We start from the raw sequence: 22,364 nt of genomic DNA on the forward strand, positions 1-22,364 counted from the left end.
ACTTATCACGTCGGGGTCACAGTAGGGTGCAACTCACTATCAGATCAAAAGGGGGATGTGGGTTAAATGGAGGACAGTGGAAAAGCACTGAGTCAAACATATGCAAATGTTCCCGCCTCACTGTATGTAACGCCTCTTCCTATAGTATATGTGTGTGTGCGCGCCGGAAAGGGGGAAGTCAGACTCCAACAAAGAGACCTCTGGTTGATGTTGGGCTCTCCAAGATATCTTGTATGCTATGCAGGATGTCTTGTATGCTATGCTTAATAAAAAATAAGCTAAGACCGGAAACTGCCTAAAGACTGCCTCTATCAACGGACTCGGGGAAAACAATTGGGGATACAACAGGTATTGTGTCAGACAGTCAGCCTTCAACCACAGACCACACAGATCTTTGTAAGTCACCAAGTTATTGACAGCAGTCAAAGCACAAATGGAATATATTGAGCTAGCAACCACACTGATATTCAACTTTCCAGCCTTTTTCCAGTTCAGCTTCACTGGACTCTCCACAAGTCTTCTGTCTCTAGTTTTCTTATCTTACCTTGAAACCCTTACCACAGAGATTTACACCTGAAACAGAAAACATTTCAACAGTTATTAGGTTTAAAATGTTCACTTGGTCACAGTTGTACTCACTTTAAATGGACAGTAATGGATACATGTCGCTTTGTGTTATAACACAACTGTAAGTAATCCACATTCAGTCACCACAAGCATGAGAGACATTAAGACATCACTTTCCTTCATTGCACACGTTAGCTGAACATTTCACGATGCAGAGGACACTTCTGCATGCTGGAAAGGAAAGTGACGTCTTAATGTCTCTCATGCTTGTGGTGACTTAATGTGGATTACTTACAGTTTACAGTTGCAAAATGTTGTCATAACACAAAGCAACATATATCCATTACTGTCCATTTAAAGTGAGTACAACTGTGCAGAAGTGAACATTTTAAACCTAACAACTGTTGAAATGTTTGCTGTTTCAGGTGTAAATCTCTGTGGAAAGGGTTTTAAGGTAAAATAAGAAAAGCGAGAGACCCAGGTCACAGGTCATCAACCATAAATACTTTACTTGCTTCCTTAATGGACCTTAAAAGGGATCATAAATACCTTGAAGGTCATCTACCTTAAATTCCTCACTTCCTTCATTGGGTGATAAAAAGGATCATAAATCTCTTGACAGGTCAAAGGTCATCAACCTTAAATTCCTCACTTCCTTTCCCAGGGCCATAAAAGGGGTGGGGATTGGGGGTCATAAATCACTTGACAGGTCAGGTCAAAGGTTACCATCCATATTTTAATATGGATTTAATATAACATTTTAATAAAGTGTATAAAATAAAAAAAATAAAATAAAAAAATTTAGAGAAAAAAAAGAGGGCGGCACGGTGGTGCAGTGGTTAGCACTGTCACCTCACAGCAAAAAAGGTTCGGGGTTCGAATCCGGTCCTGGGCCTTTCTGTGCGGAGTTTGCATGTTCTCCCTGTGCTTGCGTGGGTTCTCTCTGGGTTCTCCGGCTTCCTCCCATCATCCAAAAACATGCACCTCAGGTCAGGTTACCTGGCGCCGCGCTAGTGGCAGCCTGCTGCAGCAGCTCCCCCCTGAGAGCCCCCCTGCTGTAGTGAAGACATTTCCCCTCGGGGATTAATAAAGTGTATAAATAAAAAAAAATAACATTTTGACAGAAGGTGGATTATATCACTCTCTCTCATATGGATTTGAACGTGGAGAGATTGGTGCCGTCTCTCATGTGTTTGCAGATATTTGCTATTTGTGGCTTGTAATGAGTGTGCAGTTGTTGAATCTACAGGTGGCAGGACTGTATCTGGCGCTTTTCCTGGTGGTGTACTTTGAGTCATACCTTGTGGTTTTTCCTTGTTTGGAGGACTCTATTATAGGTATTAATATGCCACACCACTAGGGGGCAGTAACATGTTAGTGATGGGTCACGTCATCACACAATCAAGTAATGAAGTAGACACAGGTGTGCAACGTCACTGTTTGAAATGCAGATGTGCTTCTCACCAAACAAATGTTGAGTGACACTAAAAATATGAAGTATATTATAAGTATTGCATAAGAAGTAACAACGTTAAGGAACTACAACATCGACAAGTGCTGCAAGAAGGAAGAGTCGAGCAACAAAAGATTAATTAAAGGTATGTTGGTCACGAAACATTCATTTACTACAGACAGTGTCGGGATGGAACACATGTTGTTTGACAAGCGCTTTTCTACATGTCAGCTAACAAACATAGCTGCTGGAAACACGTCCAGAAAACAGGAAGCAGAGCGAACAAGAACAAAATGAACCAAATAGTGAATGAGACAGATTTTAAATTGAAACTGTGACATAGTGAAGAGAAAAGGGCTCAAACTAAAGTGTCAAGAACAAACTGAACTGTAGATGATGTGAAGGCAATTGTCCTCTTAATAACTCTTAATAACTCATAATACCTGACGATAGGAAACAGACTCCCAGTGAATATGTCGTGTATTCAGAACTCTTTGTTTTGTAATGAGTTTGGTTTCTTTTCATACAGCGGTTAGAAAATGTTCTAAGAGACTAATTAGTGTAAATAGTATCTTGGAATTATAAGGTCATTAAAATAGAGCAGTGCAGTGTTTCTTTGTTTTTGTTTTTGATTATTATCATAAAAAGTTAGTCCATTATAACCAACCCTTTAATGGTCATATTAATGTTAAGGTATAACATGGAAAAATGATTATTTACTGTAAAAGGCCCCCTGCAGCGATATCGACACATTATGTACTTTTGGACATGCTGGCTAAAAATAGTATTTTATTCACTGTATTTGACTTGATGGAAAATGTTGAACTACAGTCAAAGAACACAAAAGGCCAAACCAGTTTATTATTTAGTTCAACTAAACTGCTGTTACAACAAATTATAAAATCTTAATGATTATTCATATGTAGGCATTGGTCACATGTTCTGTAAAACTGTACAAATCTATGTCATCACAGAAGTATAGTAAAATAAAAAAGAATCATTTATTACCATGAAAAATTATTAAGATATTAATTAACTTGAAGTATATAAACAAGCATCACTCCAACTGCCCACACATGAGCACGCACGCACACACACACACACACACACACACACACACACACACACACACACACACGAACAACATGAGCGGAGGCCGAGTGGAATCTCAGAAATGTAAGTCACGTGCATTAGTAAACATCTGAGCATCTAAATCCTCCCACAATGCAGTTCAACTCCTACGGCGACACGAAGCCATAAATGAAGTGATTCTCTCTGAAACCTTGAGAGTGTTGAGTGTCGTGTCCAAAGTGTTTGAGATTCACAAGATGATTTAAACACAACTTCAGCTCAGCTTAGTCATCATTTGGAAGAAATCGTAGGCTGTCCGTCCTCTCTCAGACACGTTCAGGAGTTTTGGTGACGAGGTCGTGACCTCCGTGTTGTTCATACCTCACATGTCCGATACAACTCTCTCATACAAAGGCCTTTTCCGGTTTCTTCAGCTCTCCCGCTGCCCCGCCATGTGGACCGTCCTTCGCTGCTCCTCCGAAAACCGGCAGCGCTCTTCCCCCTGGTGCGGAGGAGCCGACATGCAGCAGAGCTCCGCCCACCAGGAGCAGCACGCTGGCCCCCCAGCCCAGGTACAGCGCCGGGCCCAGCTCTCTCTTTAGAGGCGCTGCAATATTTGGATCATAGAAGTCCCTGATGATGGCGTAGGCAGTCCAACAGATGGGTATCAAGTAGGCAAGGCCGGCCACGATGAAGAGCAGTCCTGCTATCCTGGCCAGGCGAGCCTTGGACGCTTGGTTGTCGTCACCCATGCAGTGAGTGCACTTGGCCCCCGCCACGCCGAGCATCAGGGCCAGAAGGCAGAGAAGCAGCGACAGAACCGTGAGGCTTCGGGCCACCTGGGCCGACGTGGGCAGGGCCAAGGTGGAGTCATAGGTCTTGCACTGGATGTGGCCCGTGGTCTGAGACAGGCAGTTCATCCACAGTCCCTCCCACAGCACCTGAGCAATCACCAGCTCCCCCCCGACAAAGGCGGATACTCGCCACAGCGGGGCCGCGCACACCAGGGCCCCGCCCACCCCCCCCAGCACGGCCAGCACCACGCCCATCAGCTGGAGACCTGTGGAGGTCATGGTTGCTGAAGAAACTTTAGAAAGCTCTCACCGTCTAAAAGATGCTTCGTTAGCGTCCGGGACTCTTCTTGTCCTTCACTGGATCACCGAGTGGCGTCTTCACCGTGTCTTCTCAGTCATTCAGCACAATGTCCAGCGATGAGGAGTCCTCTTCTTCTCTGTGTCCTTATTTACCACCTATTTACTCTAAAGAGGAAATTACCTTCAACAAATTGACTTCATGTTGTAGAAGAGCATTTTAAATGTACTCACACATAAAGTAAGAATAGAAATAGGTAACTGCACAACAGTTCAAGTTTCTTTTAAGCAATTTACAACTCAATTCCAAATTTCCAGCAAATATCTGTAAAACTTACTGAATCAGAAGTCGACGGACGTCTGATTATCATCGGAGGGTTTCCAGCTGCTGCAGTAGAGACTTATGATGCTAGTAGTTGGTGTGTTTCTTCTGTTATGACTGGTCAGCTTGTCTCGCTAGATCTCATACACAGAGGTGTAGGAGGAGGGTAGCAGTGTAATACTGCATACTACACACACACACACACACACACACAAGGCTAATTATGCAGAAAATGAACTGACAGCAGAAGGACACTAAGACACTGTGTTAGAGATGTTGCTGGATGTTGTCATCTCTGGAGATAAAGTGGGCAGATTGAAGCTGGTTAACTTCTGATGAACATGGAGGACCTGACAAGGCCAATAGAAATCAACACTTCTTTTCATATTCTATGTTTTTGTTGACAAAAATGTTCAGGTGATTGCACTGAGCACCTTGCTGTGTAAACCGGTTTGGTTGAGTTGTGGATAAATTATAATTGGTTGGGTTGCCAGTCACTAGATGGCAGTAAAGACACGTTTCCTCATTGACTTTAACGTACATTTGCTTGAGGCACTTCAGCGCTGTGCTCTTTATTTCTCAATGCAGAGACAGACATGCTGCTTGTTTGCAGCCTGGTAGGAGCCTGACAGGACAGAGCTTCCTCACGTTGAGACATCGCCTCCCTACAGACGCTCTCACATAGCTGCTTTCATTTCTTCCAGTCATTTAGGCGACATGTTTCTGGCCCTTCTCTTCTTCTCTTCCTTTACTCACGAGCTCCTCCAACGCCCTCTGAAAAACCTGCTATTTAGTAGGAGTACCCAAACACACTGCTGGTTCTGGGAGGATCTAAATACGCCTGACTCAGCTTGAGAAGGACACAAGCATCAACTAAGGTGCAGTTTTAAGATAGAGAGAGAGAGAGAGAGAGTTACTTACTTACTTACTTTATTAATCCCACAAGGGAATTTTTTTTAATTTTATTTTTTTTTAAACTGCTGATCGTTGCTTTGGAGGCTCCAGATTAAGAGAGAAAAGAAGATCAAAAGTCAAAGATTGAGACATCCAGTTCCAAGTTCAAAAAGGTGTATTTGAGAGGGCCATTTCTCTTTGGCTTTTTTAAGCTTCCACTAACTCCTGGTTAGCTGGTTGCTGACTTTGCTCTTTATTACTGAGCTGATGCTGATAGGAGAGAAGACTAAAAAAACGAACTCAAGGTAAAGTCAACATTGGACGTTTGTCAGGGAACTAAGTATGACTCCAGATAAGTGATGATGTTTCCAAATCTAAATAAACAAGAAATGTTGGCGAGCATGGTCGTTTCCCTGCTTGCCAATTGGCCATAAATGACAATACATTTTTTTGAAAAGTCAAAATTTCTGTGATTTTGTTACTTATTGTGTGCATATCCCAATATATTATATATTTCTCTATACTACATCATTACAGTCATTACATATAATGTCAGTGTGAACGGTATGCGTGTGTACTTTGTAAATATAGTGTAGTTCTGAGTGGTTTTATATTTATTCTTTTAAATTCTATTTTAATTCAATTTCTTTGTCTCATTTATACAAATTTCTCAAACAGCTACATTGTGGAATCATGTGTGGTGTCATATTAAGAACAGTGAATGTTGATCATCAATGAACAGGACATACAAGTAGAAATGTTAGTCAGGTTTCTGTCTACAATAAGAAAAAGCAAATGATTTCAATCTCATTTAAAAATGCAGGACAAAACTGAGATTATGGTGTCAGCTGTTTTAACATGGGAAGTGTGTATTTAAGCCATTCAAATAATGTTTTGAATCCCATAGCAACAGCCTTCTGAAAGTTTTAGTTTCATTTTCAGGGAAACAAAGAGTTTAATTTCACTGGAAAGCACAAAGGTGGGGCAACAGAGGAGGAGGAGGGGGAAGAGGAAGGGGGAGGGATGGAGGGAGGGATAAATAGCACACACAAGTACAGAATACTTGTAAGAACAACTAAGAGATGAGCTCAGACACATTTTGTGTTTTAAAGGCCCGTTTGATCCTGTTTCCTGCGACTTCTTTCTTTCTACAACAAGATGGGTTTAACCTCAGCTGAAGGTCAGTATCTTTACTTACATGCAGTATGTGTACACTTTTTACATGAATTTAAACCCACTTAGAACAAGAGCTGAACTGTTTCACTCTTTGTCTGCAGAGTCCTGCTCTCCAGTGATTAAGGACCTGAGGATCATCCTGCTGGGGAAGACTGGATCAGGAAAGAGCGCAACAGGGAATACCATCCTGGGATGGAGGGCTTTTGAAGAAGAGATGTCTGTATCTTCCGTGACAAAGACATGTCGAAGACAAACCGGACACTTTGATGAAAGAACTGTGAGTGTCATTGACTGCCCTGGTGTCTTTGACACATCGATGGAGGGACAGGAGGTCCAAAGGGAGATGGGGAATTGCATCATGATGTCTGTCCCAGGACCCCATATATTCCTACTAGTGGTGAGGCTGGACAATCGCTTCACACACGAGGAGAGGAATACTGTCAAATGGATCGAGCAAAACTTTGGTGAGGAAGCCTACAAGTATACAGCAGTGCTTTTCACGAGGGGGGATATGCTCCAGAAAACACCCATTGAGAAGTATATAGACAAAAGTCCTCCCCTGAGGAAGCTCATTAGTGAATGTAAAGCTGGCTACTTTGTGTTTGACAACACATGCAAGACAAATCGCACTCAGGTGGCCGATCTGTTGGAAAAGATTGACCAAACAGTGCAATTGAACGGGAGCCATTATACCAGCAGCATATACGAAGACACCCAGAGGGTGTTGAACAGCGAAAACTGGTGGCGCAAGTGTGGAGACACTCTGAACTCTACAGGTAATTATTTGATGGTGGCAGCAGCAGCAGCAGTTGTCCCTGCAGCGGGCGCTGCTGTGGTGGCGGACGAAGCAGTGGTTGCATACATCGGCCCATCTCTACTGATGGCAGGTGCCAGCATTGCTAAAACCATCGGGAGGTGGATCCGACCCAAAACAAACAACAGCTGAGTCATCTCCAGCCATTGAGAAGCCAACTAGGATTTCACAAGATTTTTATGGTATTTCTTCATTGCATTAGTAAATCATTAGTTTTAGTCACACCTTTCATGCTTTAAATGATAACCTATGAAGCTCATCCTGTTCATAACCTGAATAGGGTCATGGGGGGTGGAGCCTATCCCAGTTCACATTGGGTGAAGGCAGGGTTCACCCTGGGCAGATTGCCAGTCCACCACAGGGCCACATAGAGACAGACGGAAACAAAGACCATTCATGCTGTCATGGTAAATAAATAATATGTTGAGTTGCTGTATATCTTTATTGTTAAGAATATTTGTATGGAAACTGCTAATGTAACTTTTTAAATAAGAATAAAGTTATTATTGTGTTAAATGTGTTATTTTAAGTGGTGTCAAAATCTTTATCAAAATCCCAAATATGAAAGCAACAATTCCAACTAAAGCTGGTGGGACTTCACGTTGTTGCTAAACCCAGAAAGGATTCAGTAGAGTTACTACATTAATATTGTATCTACATGCAGTCTACATTAATATTGTATCTACATGCAGTCTACACTAATATTGTATCTATATGCAGTCTACATTAATATTGTATCTATATGCAGTCTACATTAATATTGTATCTACATGCAGTCTACACTAATATTGTATCTGTATGCAGTCTACATTAATATTGTATCTACATGCAATCTACACTAATATTGTATCTATATGCAGTCTACATTAATATTGTATCTATATGCAGTCTACATTAATATTGTATCTACATGCAGTCTACATTAATATTGTATCTACATGTAGTCTTCATTAATATTGTATCTACATGCAGTCTACATTAATATTGTATCTATATGCAGTCTACATTAATATTGTATCTACATGCAGTCTACACTAATATTGTATCTGTATGCAGTCTACATTAATATTGTATCTACATGCAATCTACACTAATATTGTATCTACATGCAGTCTACATTAATATTGTATCTACATGTAGTCTTCATTAATATTGTATCTACATGCAGTCTACATTAATATTGTATCCATATGCAGTCTACATTAATATTGTATCCATATGCAGTCTACATTAATATTGTATCCATATGCAGTCTTCACTAGATTTCATGACCCAACTTGACTGGTTCGTGGTGGAATACAACTGCAAGGTGGAAATTGTAGTTTCTTTGAATGTAATGATGTAAAGATTTTAACTTAAGGTTAATCCATATAAAACATAAATAACAAGACACAACAAATGGCTTCTTGTAGGTTCCTCAGCGATTGTAAATGAACTGATTCCATTTCCTTATACAGTCTGCTGTAAACACCAAGATTTAGCCCGTAAATGGTCATTTTGTTGTAGTTGTTAATCTCACTTTCTAACCTTTTATCACAACTGAAAATATCAGCCCTCTGGTGTTTGAACCTCCTTTTTACAAAATTGAACAGTTTATTGATCTATAATTGTAGAGTTTGTAGAGAAAGGTGTTTCAGCTTCAGGATGTTTTGTTTTACATTTCTACTAAAGTTTCTGGTTAGCAGTTCAAGGCCTTCCGTGGTCACTTTGCTGGAGCTGCTATGTGCTGACAGTCCGATTAGCAGTCTGGTGAGGGGTTGCCCTGTTTCCGCCACTGTGATCAGTCAGTGGACGTTTGCCATTGTTTCCCATTTCCTTTTAGGGAAATGGACTCATAATGTTACTAATAATAGAGGAAGGGAAACAGAACATCATAGTTTGAATAAGGCACAGTAATTCATCTGGGCAGATCTTTTATTTCAGCAATTCAGCAATTAAGTTATGAAAGCATGAACTGTGGGAAAAAAATTATTTACAGAATTTAAGTTCTAATATTATTTATTAAGATTCAAACTGTCAGGAGCCACAAATATATTTGTTCAAGTATAACACATTCATATTTAGGCTTCAAACCATAAATGAGTGGAAAAAAATTAAAGTTTTGCATGTCATACCGTTTATTTGCTATCTGCATTAAATTCACATACTTCTGTTATTGCAACATTAAAGTCCAAACTTAATCATTTTAGGAGCAGAATGCAGAAAAGGCCAACACACATCATTCACTGATTAGTTCTGAACAGTATGAATATTTCTACTGTGTATTCAGTGTCACAAACTGCAGCTGCATAAACATGTCCAACATTAGTTTCTGCCTATTTATACTGGAATGTTTGCTTTAGCTTTGCATTTTATGCCCTTCCATATAGAAATGGCAGCTAAGCCACATAACACTCCCAGAACGAGTGCCGGAGCTCCGAGAGCCAGAGCCACCGTGGTGTCGGCTCCCACCGCGATCACCATGCTGGCCAGCACCAACACAACAGCAGCAGCCGAGGCCACGCAGATGTTCTTTCTTCGAACCTTCTTCTCCTTTTCTCGCTCTTTCTCTTGCTTCTCCCTCTCTGCATCCCACATTTTTCTCTCCTCCTCTTTCTTCTCTTCCTCTTCCTGTATCTTCCTCTCCTCCTCCTCTCTCAGTTTACTTTGGGCTTTCTCATACATCTCATTTGTGTAGTGCTTCCCCCCGTTATCCTTCACCATGTCTTTGATCATGGCGATCAGCTCTTTGGCCTGTACGCGGTCATTGGTGTCGTTGTTGTTGAAGGCGTGATATCTGCGTCCAAATGTAATGGACAGTCTCCGAAGCTCCTTGCACTCCTTCAGAGCATTGTCAGCTTTGGCTTGATCTTTACATGTAAACAGCATGATAGTGTACATGGAGGCATCGTCTCCAAAGTTATCCTGGATCCACTTCACAGCGTTTCTTTCCTCCTCTGTGAACCTTACGCCGAGCCGGATCACTAGCAGGAAGGCGTGAGGCCCGGGCACTGACATCGTGACGCACTCTTCTATTCTGTTTTTTAATTCTTCCTCTGTGATGGCGGTGTCAAACAGACCCGGAGTGTCAATCACCTGGACCGCAGTCCCGTCCACTTCCCCGCTCTGTATCTCACAGTGTTTGGTCACTGACACGGGGCTCGGGTCCTCTTTGAAGGCGCTTCTTCCCAGGATGGTGTTTCCTGTTGCACTCTTCCCTGATCCAGTCTTGCCCACCAGGACGATCCTCAAGCCTCCAGACAAATCTAGAGCTGTGGCATACAACAGAGGGTGAATGAATACACAAAGCAAAAGTCAATCTTTTTATTTCTTTAACCTGATGGTCTGAAGTGGGTGCTTTTATTTGTCGGTTCTTGGATCACCCGAAATGAAAAGCTTCTTTGGCTGCTGTAGATCCTCCTCTAGTCCGTCTTGCTTATCTTTAACCATGTTTTTGATCAATATTGACATGCGGACATGTTTCTTATATTGTGCACACATGAGTACACTTTGCACACATACTCTATACCACTGACAGACAGCTGTTTGCAGAAGGTGCAGAGCAAAGAAGAGCAGCACATGTTCATTTGAGGAGGTAACTCGTACTGCACCAAGAACGATTCTATAGTATTTGTACTTTATTTGATGACATATTATCATTTGATGCCACTATATTTCCTCTTGTCCACTAGTCTGCTACATTCATGTGACGGTTTTAGTTGCTTTTAAAAAGATTTGACTTGATGGATAATATAACAAACTTTTAAAGTACAACACGTTGTCAATCATTAAACCAGTGGTTTCCAACTTTTGGCTTGTGACATCTTACAAAAAGCAACGTGTTGTCGGGGTCACATTTCCAATGTGTTGTTGTGTTTTGAACAGCTCCACCAAATAGTGATTTTCCCTGCTAAACTACTCATAGTTTCATTTCAATAGATGTTCAAATGATCCAGTATCTCAACAAAAATCAAAGATTAGCGGAAAAGTCCCAAAACTCAAAAACAGATTATCATCACATTGTTTTTTTTTTTTTAACTGAATATAAAGTTGTTCAAAGTGTCTTTACCTTCAGCAGCTACAACAGAAACATACTGTAATAATCCAATGATGTCATATAGAAAAATATATCAGCCACAGGCACCAAACCAGTACTGCTGCTCATATTTATGTTCTTTTACTTGTATTTTCTTTCCATGAATTGAATATTTTTAACATTGTTCCATTGGTACTTTTACTCAAATAAAGGATCAGAATAGTTCTTCCATCAATGTGTCAATCAAGGCAACAATAAAGATGACTAAAAGCGAGCAAATGTAAACCATGGATATCTTCAGAAAGCTCAATTCATTGCAGCCACTTAATTTTCCTCTTTGCATTTCTAAACCATAGAAATTTGTATATTTGTAAATCTTCCCAAAGCCGAGAACAAGTAGTTCTGTTTGTGACTTTAGCCGCCAAAACCTTTTGGGCTCGTGCTCATGGGGCCAGACATTTTCATTCAAACGAGTGGGTGCCATTTTGCAGTCTTGTGAATTGCTCAATTTAAATAATATTATAAAAACCTGCAGTAAGTAAATATATTCAAAGTATACGCGCGACCTCAAGAATGCACATTGTGTTCTGGCTTAGTAATATCATTTTGGCAGCTGTAATCTCTCAGGAAGTGGGTTCATTCATCTGGGAGAGTTGCAGAACCCAAAATCTATTTTTTATAAATCTTTATTATTTATTTACAACCACAGATTCTTTTGTGTTTTTTCTCGTAACAGCTAAAAACAAGAGTAGTGAGATGAATAAACACCAAACAAAGAGATTTTTCTCAACATGGTGACCCCAAATTTATTACTGATCTAAAAGCAACAGTGAAGTATACTGAATAATAGTTTTAAATAATAATTAATAAAAACAGTTTTACTAATCAAACTTTATCCTTAGAAAGTGGTTTAAAAATTCTTGAGATGTCATGAGAAATGAGACAATGAAGGAGCATACCGTCAAAGTTATTGAGACCACACCCATCAGACCGGGGTAGAGTTTTCTGCTTCTTTTCTCGGAGTGGTATTGCTGTGACATGAAAATGATACCATTGAGACACAAAAGAAAATAGACTATTAAATACAGGAATTATCATCAATGTCTACATTTTTTTCCCATTTTCGCTGTGCTCATTTCAGTGCCACATTATCACAGTTAAATCCTACAGTAATCAAAGCATCAATGCTGCTCTGCGTTTCTATGAAGTCAGATTTTCCTACCTTCAGCCATCATCGTGGATCTACCTTCTCCAGGTCCCAGGTAACCCAATTTGTTCCTCCAGACCTGAGTTGTGAACTTAAACAAGCTCTGTGATTCGACTCACATCAGATATCTGGGAAACTTCTGGAAGCCCGTGCACAAGGGGCTTCCTATTTCCTTGTATTGTCTTTGGTTTACATGTGAAAATGTGAATCCCCGCAGAGGCTGTGCCGGTTCTCTGAATATACTCAACAGGTTTGTGTATGGGCCGGCCGGCCGGTAGCTTTTAGTAAGTGTAACAACAAGATGAGGACATTATTCAAGCTCTTTAACTGATCACATTTGGTTATCTTTACTACGACCATGTAACAAGGTCTGTTTGTTTACAAGGGGGGAGACAAGAAAACCTCTGGAGTGCATCACATCCTTCTATTGTGAAAGTCTCCTCCTACTGAAACTAAGTGATTTTACATACAAACTAGAAGTACCATACACCCCCGCAAAGCAGTCATAGAAAAGACTGAAGGAATCTGTATGCGTTCACATGCTTGGCCAATAAAGCTGATTGAAATTATAGATGTTGCTGCAAAAAAAGCTACAAAAATGTTGATGCTCCTTATACATCTGCAACTGGACAGCATAGAAGATCGATGCAATCATCACAGTGTTAAGGTGGGAACCTAAGATTAGTGTCATCAATTACTTATGGTGCTGAATAATGGCCCAAAAAATGATTTTGAAGAACATTATGATGTCACAGCGAAGCTGACCTTGGATATAACATGTCATGACTTCATTATTTTATCCCTTTAGATATTTGGGGTGGTTTATGGCCACCAAGTCTTTTAAGAGATCACAGTGACTTTTGGCCACCTAAATCGTATCAGTTCATCCTTGAGTCCAAGTGAACATTTGTGCCAAGAAATTGCTTCAAGGCATACTTGAGACATTGCATTCATGACAATGGGATGGGCGTAAGCATAATGCCGTTGATGGGCTTCTACACGTATCTGATGGAACTAATACAACTGCGAGATGGCAGTATGGATGAACATGGTTGCACTCCAGTTGGTATTTTTTTGTCTTGTGAAGTCAAAATCTTACTTTTAAAATAAGGATCATGTTTCAACAAAAAAAAAAAAATTCCGTGAAATTACGACCAAGGCTGCTGCATAAACAAATAAGCAAATATGGGAACTATATGGAAATATGTGCCAGGAAATTTAAACAGAATTTTTTATTTTATTTTATTTTATTTTGTTAGTGTTCAAATGTAACAAGGTGACAAACTAATGTAAGAATGACATCTTTTTCATTTTAAGCTTTACATTTACGATCAATAGTGATCTAAGTTTTATGTGTTGCAGTCACTGTAAGAACAACACTACTGCAGGCAATTTGTTCAGCATTAGACTGTTCAACCGAACCACCACCATTTACATCACAGCATGTTCCAACATCACAACACAGCTGCTGTGGGATTAATAAAGACTCATTTTAATCTATAGCTAATTATTCTTTTTGTCACAGGTGACTCACTCAGAAAACATCTCCATTGTGCAGTCGTAGCCATTTGTTAGTCCCAGTGTTCCACCCAGCGCCAAGAGAGCATACGACGAGAAATACACTCCTCCAAAGAAAAATCCCAGCGAAGCCAAACCTGCTGCTTTACACCAATTCCCCTTTCTCTTATGCTCTCTGATCCTCTCCTCATCCCTTCTTCTTTGCTCTTCCTCCTGCCTCATCTTCTCCCTCTCCTCCTCAAGTCTCCTCTGGGCTTTCTGGTACATTTCACTGGTGTAGTGTTTTCCTCCATTGAATTTCACCATGTCTTCTATCTTACGTAGAAGCTCCTCGACCTGGTTTCTGCTTGACCTCCGGTCGTTGATGAGCGAATGGTATCTTCCTCCGCACCTGTTGATCAGTTTTTGTAGATGTTTGCTCTCCACCAGATATTCCTCCACAGATTTATCCAGCAGCAGGTCAGCATGTGTAAACAGGACGAGGATGTAGGTGTCAGCATCTGGGCCAAAGTTATCCTGGATCCACTTCACCGTGTCCTGCTCCTCCTGCGTGAATCTTGACTTCAGAGTGATCACTAACAGGAAAGCGTGGGGCCCCGGGACGGACTGCTCAATGCACCTCTCGATGCTGACTTTCACTTCTTCTTGGGATTTGTTGGTGTCAAACAGCCCCGGAGAGTCGATGACAATGAGTTTCCTGTTACCATCTTTTACTTCTTGTCCTTGGCATTCTTTAGTCACAGATTCAGGTGACGTGTCCTCTTTGAAGGTATCAACGTGGCCCAGGATGGTGTTTCCTGATGAACTCTTGCCTGATCCAGTTTTTCCAACCAAGACGAGTCTCAGCTCGTTCAGATATGTGGACCCTGTGGACGATGAATAAAACATTGGTTTCAGTAATTGAAGTAGTAAATTTCATGGAGTATTTTTGTTTGTACAACTGTGTATTCTCAAGTTATTACTATCCTCAATACATGGCTACAATATAGAAGCTAAAAGCAAGAAGCAGCTTTAAATACATACATTTTATTTCAGAACCATTTGCATTACGGCCGGGAGAAAATCAGTTGTGCTGGTGTACTCATGAATGAACTAATTCATTTTAAAATTAAAGGCGGTTCTTTGTCTAAATTTAGAGATTTATAAGCCCGTGCAGGCTCAATCAAGCAATCAATCAATCAATAAATCATTCAATCAAAACCTGGTCTGGCTGGTGTAGCTTCAGGTAGCTTGCTGACATTATTCAACCTCCAGTGTTTTACTTTACATGGAAAGCTACAAAAGCCACTTTAAGGGCTTCATATCTTCACTGCTCTTCTGAAAAACCTGCTGAGTCAGTGATGGTTTACTTTTTTTTTAACACTTACCTTTGTGTTTCTTTTGGCAGTGAGACGTTTGTCCACATATGAATATCACGAGCAGGAACAATCCCCCCCCCCGGACAACCCAGTGTTTCCTCGTAACATCTCTGTGACTGTTAGAAACATCCCAAAAAGAAAAGATTAAGAGCAGGTAGCAATTAAACAATATGATTAAAACAGAAATTATAGAATAAATGTGCTGTTCTTCAGTCAGAATGGATATTTGGAACAAACCTGTTCTGGTGTTTCCTCAACTGCTGTTTATGTTAGACACGTTTTTATATAGCAAGAAGAAAAACCTCCCACTTTTCTCTTGGCTTTGGTTTTGTTTCATTTCCTCAGAAAACAGTTCTGAAACCAGTAAAATCTCAGAGAGACGGAGAAAAAAACCTCTGTGTGTGTGTGTGTGTGTGTGTGTGTGTGTGTGTGTGTGTGTGTGTGTGTGTGTGTGTGTGTGTGTGTGTCAGCTGTAGATAAAAGAAGTCCCTGGCTGGATGTCAGCAGTTTTCCAGGTCAGGGTCTGTGGCTCCAGGTTCCTTCTGGTCGCTGACATCTTGTTCCCAAACTGTTTTTCTTTGCAGTCTTTCTCTGCCGGAACGCTTTGGTCTCTCACTTTTACTGATTTACAGAAAGCATAACTGCGTTCTGAACTGCATATTTTCAGCATTACATTCCCTTATGAAGTATTGTTGGCTGCAGTATGCACAATTGGGAAATATTACTTTGTCATAAAAATGTGCCATGAACTTTGACTCTTGTTTGTATCCGTGGTGATCTGTAGCGCGACATTTCAAGTAAAAAGAAAAAGGATGAGATTTTTTTTACTGCCTCTTTTTCTTCTTGTATTTGCGAGTTGCGAGCGGGCGGGGCAACAGCACCACCAACTGTCAGCTACAGCTTGGTGTGATGCATCTTCTGCTGCTCAGAGGATTGTGGGTCAGAACAGCCTGAGAAGCATGCTGGCCTGAATCCTGCAAAATACGACTGGATGTAGTAGGACATCCCATAATCCTGGTACTTGTTGTCATACTACATTCCCCATAGCCTACTATGTGTTGGGACACTAAATGTTTTTCTGGCTTACTGAATAGTCGTATCAGTGTTGGAACACAGCATGTCTTTGCTCAGTGCTCCTCACACAAAAGGAAAAGTGTTTCTACTTTCAAATGAAGCTTTCAGAGAAGCACTCCAGCATGCTGAAACCATGTGTGCACTTCTGCCTCCTAGTGGGTGTTAGAAAGCACTGCAGCATGTACAAATGATAAGGCAGGAACATTATTCATTCCCTCTTCTCCTTTTTCTTTGTCTGCTTGTTTTATTGTCAAAGAACTTATGTAACATGGTGAAGAGATGCCGGCTGCTATGGGATGTATGCTTAATGTCCTGCTCACAATGGGCAGATAATGTGTAACTTTATGAAAATTTTAAAAACAAGGAAATCCTGTCACTGAATTATCATATCTGATCGCATTGAAGCATCACATCACAACAGAAATTATGAAATAAAAATGGCCCTATATTGTTTGGTCATATATTTAGGGAATGTGGGCAAAGCATTCCTCTCGCATTACAGCACTATGCTTTACATATATTTAACCAACCTGAGGAAATGCTTCCTCAACGATATGATATGTTAGCAATAAACCAATAATTTAATACACATGATGCTGAACACTTTAGGTTTCAGGTTTAACTTTAAGCATCATTAGAGTTGATTTAATTTCACAGTTCTTCTTGACCAATTATGGCAAACACCATGTTAGCAGCCCAGCCAGAAGAGAGCCGACAGGTGCCTGCATGTGTGTTTGTGCTTGTTCCGCTTCTTTCATTTCATTTCTATGTCATGTCATTGCGTGACAAGCTGCCAGCCTCCCTCCATCCTTCTCTCTGCAGCATGATCTTGCCTTCGCTGCTGTGAACTGCCGACTGATTGGGCTGTTGACAACCACGTCTCTCCATTCACCAGGTGAGGACACGCTGACCTCCTGTTGTTTCCACTTCATAGTCACAGAACATGAAGACAGCAGCTGTGGAAGGAAGATCTGATCCCGTGTAGCATTAAAAGAGCTGAAATGACATTAGAAGAGGAGGTGACGAGATGTAACACAAGATCTTTAAAAATGTGTCAAACAAGTTCAAGTTTATTTGTAAAAGAATCAGAAATAACATTAAATCCATTGACAGGTGAAGCATTACTATAATAATGTTCAGTTGTTGCTCAGTCTAATTGAGAGAGCTGTTGATTTATTTTAATGATCATTTATTTGAATGGAAACTGTCTTTTTGATGCTGTTTAGCTGCACTGGATTATACAGAGAGATGTTCCTAATTTTTTGTCAACCCAATTCATTTAAATTGGAGGAACAAAGTAAGAGGAACACCTTTCAGTGAGACCAAGTATACTTCAACAGCACCACAAATTAGTCCCCAAATATGGCCGTTAAAAAGAAAAGAAAAGAAAAAACATCTCTCAATTATATTAAAGAACAACTGAGCATCATGAAGAGAGCATTTATTGTTGGGCTGTTGCATCACCTGTTAGCGGTTTTAATATTATGGCTGATTGGTATATTATAATATAATTTCTCAGGGGCCTTTGCAGGCTGCAGTCTTCAGTCTGAGGTCTCAACAGAACAAGGAAAGCTCATAAAAACAACTTGGAAGATCTCTGAAAGTGGAAAAATCCATTAAAAAGATATTTATATATTTTTTCAATTAAGAAAAGTGATCAGAAACGGTTATGTATCAGTTTATCTTCCTCCTGAGCCGCTCCAGCTGCTCCAATCTCTCCTTTTAGATGGCTGGTTTGCTAATCGCCTATTTAACCAATTAACAATCTCCCTTGTGCTCAGTCTACTGGGTTTTGTGTGTATTGCCGTGGAAAATGTGAAATTAGCAAAATCTCAAGCAGTGATGATTAAAAAGCTGTCTCAGCAGAATAACAATTCTTCCTGTGAAGGACACGGCTAGAAGGAAGACAGCATCACGTTTCAGGAGTTCATGCTTGGAAGCGAGCCTGTTATTTTATGTGTATGTGTGTGTGTCAGAAACACGGAGAGAACAACAGGAACACATGTGAATCCTCCTCACGTGCAAACAGAGACGGGAGCATCCGCTCAGGTGAGTCCTTGGCTGTGCATGTGTGTGTGTGTGTGTGTGTGTGTGTGTGTGTGTGTGTGTGTGTGTGTGTGTGTGTGTGTGTGTGTGTGTGTGTGTGTGTGTGTGTGTGTGTGTGTCTTTGTGTGTGCAGCGATTGCTGTAACAAAGGAAAGTGTTACTGCACGTGCAGTAAAAGTTGGCGGGCCACAAAAATGGCTGCAGTTTCCTGCAATGTGAACTTCCCAGCACATGAAAGCATGCTGACAAGGATGAAGAGAGGAGAGACAGAAAAAATGAACATATTGCTGTTAAACAAGATCCATTTTAAAGCCTATTCACCGTGCACTAATTCCCCGTGTGGAGGAACTGAGTTTCTTCTACACAAACTAATCAGAGATATCTTTATATGAACAAACTCTTTGATTCTTCCTCATCCTAAAAGTCTCTGATTGGTAAAAGTGAAAAAAATACTGTTTATAAAAACACAGTATGAAAGCAGCCAGAAAGGAATGAAATATGTCAAAATTATACATTTTCCTTTTAAAACCGTCTATTTATGATTTATTATATGATGCAACACAACTGTTGGCCTGAATATGTAGCTTAAGGCTCATCCTTTGAAGAGACAAAAGAATCTATGTTGCCATCATTTGCATATTTTAAACCAAGATTCTCGAGATATTCAAAATGCAGCTTTGTCAACCGATGTATCATCAGTGCGTTTCACTCGATAACCTACAATCTGCCTGTGACAGCTGTCAGTTCAGAAATTGAGGGGAGTCTTCAAGGAAGGTGATAAAATCCTGTTTTTGTCAACTTCAGGACCTGTTAATATAAAAAATACCAATAATTTCATGTAACCTGTTTTGTCTAAACTGCAAAACTGCATGTGTTGAAGGAAAATAGGAAACTTGACAGGTGTCGCAACAGAAACTTCTAGCTGAAGTAAACCGTCAGTATAGTCCTTTTCTTAATGATAAATATAAGAAATAAACAGAAAGATAATACACAGTGCTGATATTTATAGTCAGAACTATACGATTTTCCAGCAGTTAAGTTTGTTGCTGATTTAAACCGACAGGTGAGTTTGCGTTCAAAGACTTTGGAACATCAGGTTGGAAGAATCACTTCTACTGCTCATCCCTTCAATGGACACGAAGAAAGAGGTCTTCAGGTGAATATTTATTGAACTGAAAAAAACATTACATTTTGGTGATACATGTGCATTATCAGAAGCAGTTATTTTTGCTCATTGAAAGGATTTTGTTTCCCCAAATCTGACTAACCTTGATTAGACTGCCGAGGCTTTGACGCATCATGACTCATCCACTCCGCACATCCTTACAAGAGAAAACTACACATGGCAACGTAGTGACACGGTGTAATTATCGATTCGAAAAGGGGTTTGAGAGTTCACACTTTTATCTCTAGCTGGCTGACAGCGTGGGAAAGGTGTTATTAATTCCTTTATTAATGCACATGAAAAGCAATATCATTTTATTTTCGCTTGCAGGAGAAAATCAGATGAGGAGGCCTGTTGTAAATGTTAAAGCCTGAGTTCTGTTAGTGGAAACAGAACGTCGGTACCTGCAGCATGAAGACTGAACAACCTTCACAGGAAAACATCCAGATTATTCACAACTGCAAAGAGGAAGAAAGTGTGTGGTTTCCTTGATATTAATATGAAGCTATCACAATGTGTAACAACTTTCACACACATCTTTGCTCTGCTTGTTGTGTCTTGGTGTCACCCTGCCTCACATCTTTTATCCTGATGAGTGAATTCAGTCAGTCCCCTGACAAGCCTGTCTTCCAAGTCATTTCTAGAGCAGTGTAGGAAGCAGGGAGGAATATGCCAACTGGAAACCTGGACTTTGATGTGGTAATTTCAGATGTGTGGGATTCAGGCTGCGGACTCCTGGCAATCACGACTCCAGTATTACACACACACACACACACACACACACACACACACACACACACACACACACACACACACACACACACACACAGGAAGAGAAAAGAAGTGTGGGCAGGAGAAAGGAGAGTTGTCATCCAATAGATTTCTGAAGTTACACAATAGTCATAGAGTCATCAAATAAAGAAGTTCCTGACTCAACCTCCTCCACTTCTCCTTCAGCTGTTTGAATGGATATAGCACATACGCACTCTCACATAAGATAGTCAGATGGATAGGTTTTATTTAAATGTATTAATAAGCAAGCAGTTATGTTTATATATAAAGGTTTTACTTTGGAAACATCCTCTCAAGTGCATGTTATTGGTCATTAAAAACGCATTTCATGTTTATGAATATCGGTGCTTTATGCCTTGTTTTATTCGCTCGTTCTCAGCCTGTTGGTCTCACTGAATATGACATTTCTCCAGTCCTCTGCTGGGCTTTCTTGCCACATGTGGCCCAATAATTTGTCGGAGGTCGGTGCTAAAACTTGGCCGACGAGCCAGTGGGTACAAGGTGCCGCAGGGGTCGTCTCGCCCCGCCACCTGACTTCCCCTTCCCGGCACACGAGCTGTCCGCAACGCCTGGTACGAACGGAGGGAGACTTTGCGGTGCTGGGACGGACCGGTTTCCGTCGGAAGCCCACCTCGCTTTGCCAAAGTCTCGAAGACTTTCTCGAGGTTAGTGCTGTCTTTCGCAGATGTTTCAAAATAGGCGCAGTCATCGCCGAAAGCTTGAAGGACTTCTGCCTTGGATATTTCTCTCTCAGATTCCAGGAGATCCACCTTGTTGGCGCAGACTACCAGGGGAACTCGCAGCTGTGCGCAATGCTCTGGCACAGAGGATCTGGTGAGCTTGGATTTAGCAGCCACTATCTCTTTTCGCAGGGCACACACCTCTTCAAAAGAACTGCGATCATCAAGGCTGAATACTAGAAGAAAAATGTCTCCTGCAGAAAAGCAAAACACATTTGTCAATGCATTTTCCTGATTTAAGAAAGATAATTAAGAATAACAACAGGGCTTTCGCACCATCGGTGCTCGGGCCCTAATTACGCATGCACCTTTCACTTTTAGCAGCAAGTGACTTTCTATCAATAAATATATATGGAACAAGGAATTTGATTTTTTTTTCAGGGCAGAGATTATGACTCACCAGTGAGGATAGATAACCGCCGCTTGGCTGGGAAGTCTCTCTCCCTGGAGGCATCCAAGACATCGATTTGGTAGGTCTCCCCGCGGATACGAAACAGTTTCCTGAGGAAATCCTCAGAGGTGGGATTGTACTCCTCCACAAATCCGTCCCGCAGGTATCTTCTGAGGATGGAGGTCTTGCCGACCCGTGGCGCACCGAGAACCACGATGCGTTTACAGTTCTGGGGCTTGGTGGAGTAAACGGGGTCTTGTCCGTGCCCCTGTCCAATCTGGCGTTGCCGAGTTTGACCGTGGAGAACCAGAGCTGCCAGCTGGTCCAGTGGGGATCTCTTGCAAGGGTGGCTGTTGTTGGCATTTGACAGTTGCCGTACGGCTGTCCCTGAGCGCGTCTTCTTCTCCTGTTTCCACTGAGACGTGGCCACTTTGAGTAATCCCAAACCCGCTTTAATTCCCGACGAATTAAGGTGCTGTGATGCGTTTTTGTAAGCCAGTAATACTTTGGAGGAACCGGCGCACTGCTCATCCATATTACCAAGAAACTGGGGACCATCTATCCCGGAACACTTGAGCTGGTGCGTAACAGGGATGGAGTCGGTGGAGATGCTGCCCATTTCCATCGTTTGGAGATGGTTCCGAGCTGTGATGCCTCGTTGGTGCAAAGT

At 41.2% G+C, this 22,364-nt stretch overlaps 5 protein-coding genes across 6 annotated transcripts; 1 reads left to right on the forward strand and 4 right to left on the reverse strand.

The window, feature by feature from the left end:
• Positions 1–2,875: 2,875 nt before the first annotated feature.
• On the reverse strand, positions 2,876–4,606 carry LOC138192411 (claudin-9-like). Its single transcript, XM_069139790.1, has 2 exons — positions 4,521–4,606; positions 2,876–4,350 (listed from the first exon to the last, which is right to left on the reverse strand). The coding sequence occupies exon 2, from the start codon at positions 4,162–4,164 to the stop codon at positions 3,496–3,498; it is 669 nt and encodes a 222-aa protein (XP_068995891.1). The 5' UTR covers positions 4,165–4,350; positions 4,521–4,606; the 3' UTR covers positions 2,876–3,495.
• A 778-nt stretch (positions 4,607–5,384) lies between these two features.
• Positions 5,385–7,904, forward strand: LOC138192410 (GTPase IMAP family member 9-like). The gene is made up of 3 exons (XM_069139789.1): positions 5,385–5,703; positions 6,511–6,578; positions 6,676–7,904. Exons 2-3 carry the CDS (start codon positions 6,557–6,559, stop codon positions 7,518–7,520), a joined length of 867 nt encoding a protein of 288 aa, XP_068995890.1. The 5' UTR covers positions 5,385–5,703; positions 6,511–6,556; the 3' UTR covers positions 7,521–7,904.
• Positions 7,905–9,298: 1,394 nt separating this feature from the next.
• On the reverse strand, positions 9,299–13,530 carry LOC138192404 (GTPase IMAP family member 4-like). 2 transcript variants are annotated; one of them, XM_069139781.1, is made up of 3 exons: positions 12,626–13,530; positions 12,363–12,434; positions 9,299–10,639 (listed from the first exon to the last, which is right to left on the reverse strand). In XM_069139781.1, exons 1-3 carry the CDS (start codon positions 12,636–12,638, stop codon positions 9,708–9,710), a joined length of 1,017 nt encoding a protein of 338 aa, XP_068995882.1. In that variant the 5' UTR covers positions 12,639–13,530; the 3' UTR covers positions 9,299–9,707. The 2 variants fall into 2 exon arrangements, with proteins under 2 accessions (XP_068995882.1, XP_068995881.1); XM_069139780.1 differs by having other exon boundaries at positions 12,363–13,530.
• Positions 13,531–13,855: 325 nt separating this feature from the next.
• On the reverse strand, positions 13,856–16,491 carry LOC138192337 (GTPase IMAP family member 7-like). Its single transcript, XM_069139665.1, has 3 exons — positions 16,385–16,491; positions 15,496–15,602; positions 13,856–14,994 (listed from the first exon to the last, which is right to left on the reverse strand). Exons 1-3 carry the CDS (start codon positions 16,489–16,491, stop codon positions 14,141–14,143), a joined length of 1,068 nt encoding a protein of 355 aa, XP_068995766.1. The 3' UTR covers positions 13,856–14,140.
• Positions 16,492–20,041: 3,550 nt separating this feature from the next.
• On the reverse strand, positions 20,042–22,319 carry rasd2b (RASD family member 2b). The gene is made up of 2 exons (XM_069139664.1): positions 21,704–22,319; positions 20,042–21,497 (listed from the first exon to the last, which is right to left on the reverse strand). Exons 1-2 carry the CDS (start codon positions 22,317–22,319, stop codon positions 20,953–20,955), a joined length of 1,161 nt encoding a protein of 386 aa, XP_068995765.1. The 3' UTR covers positions 20,042–20,952.
• Between the last annotated feature and the right edge of the window lie 45 nt (positions 22,320–22,364).

Source organism: Embiotoca jacksoni, unplaced genomic scaffold (assembly GCF_022577435.1).
Source record: "Embiotoca jacksoni isolate LCO1_2020_lvr unplaced genomic scaffold, fEmbJac1.0.p SCAF_85, whole genome shotgun sequence".
Classification (NCBI taxonomy): domain Eukaryota; kingdom Metazoa; phylum Chordata; class Actinopteri; family Embiotocidae; genus Embiotoca; species Embiotoca jacksoni.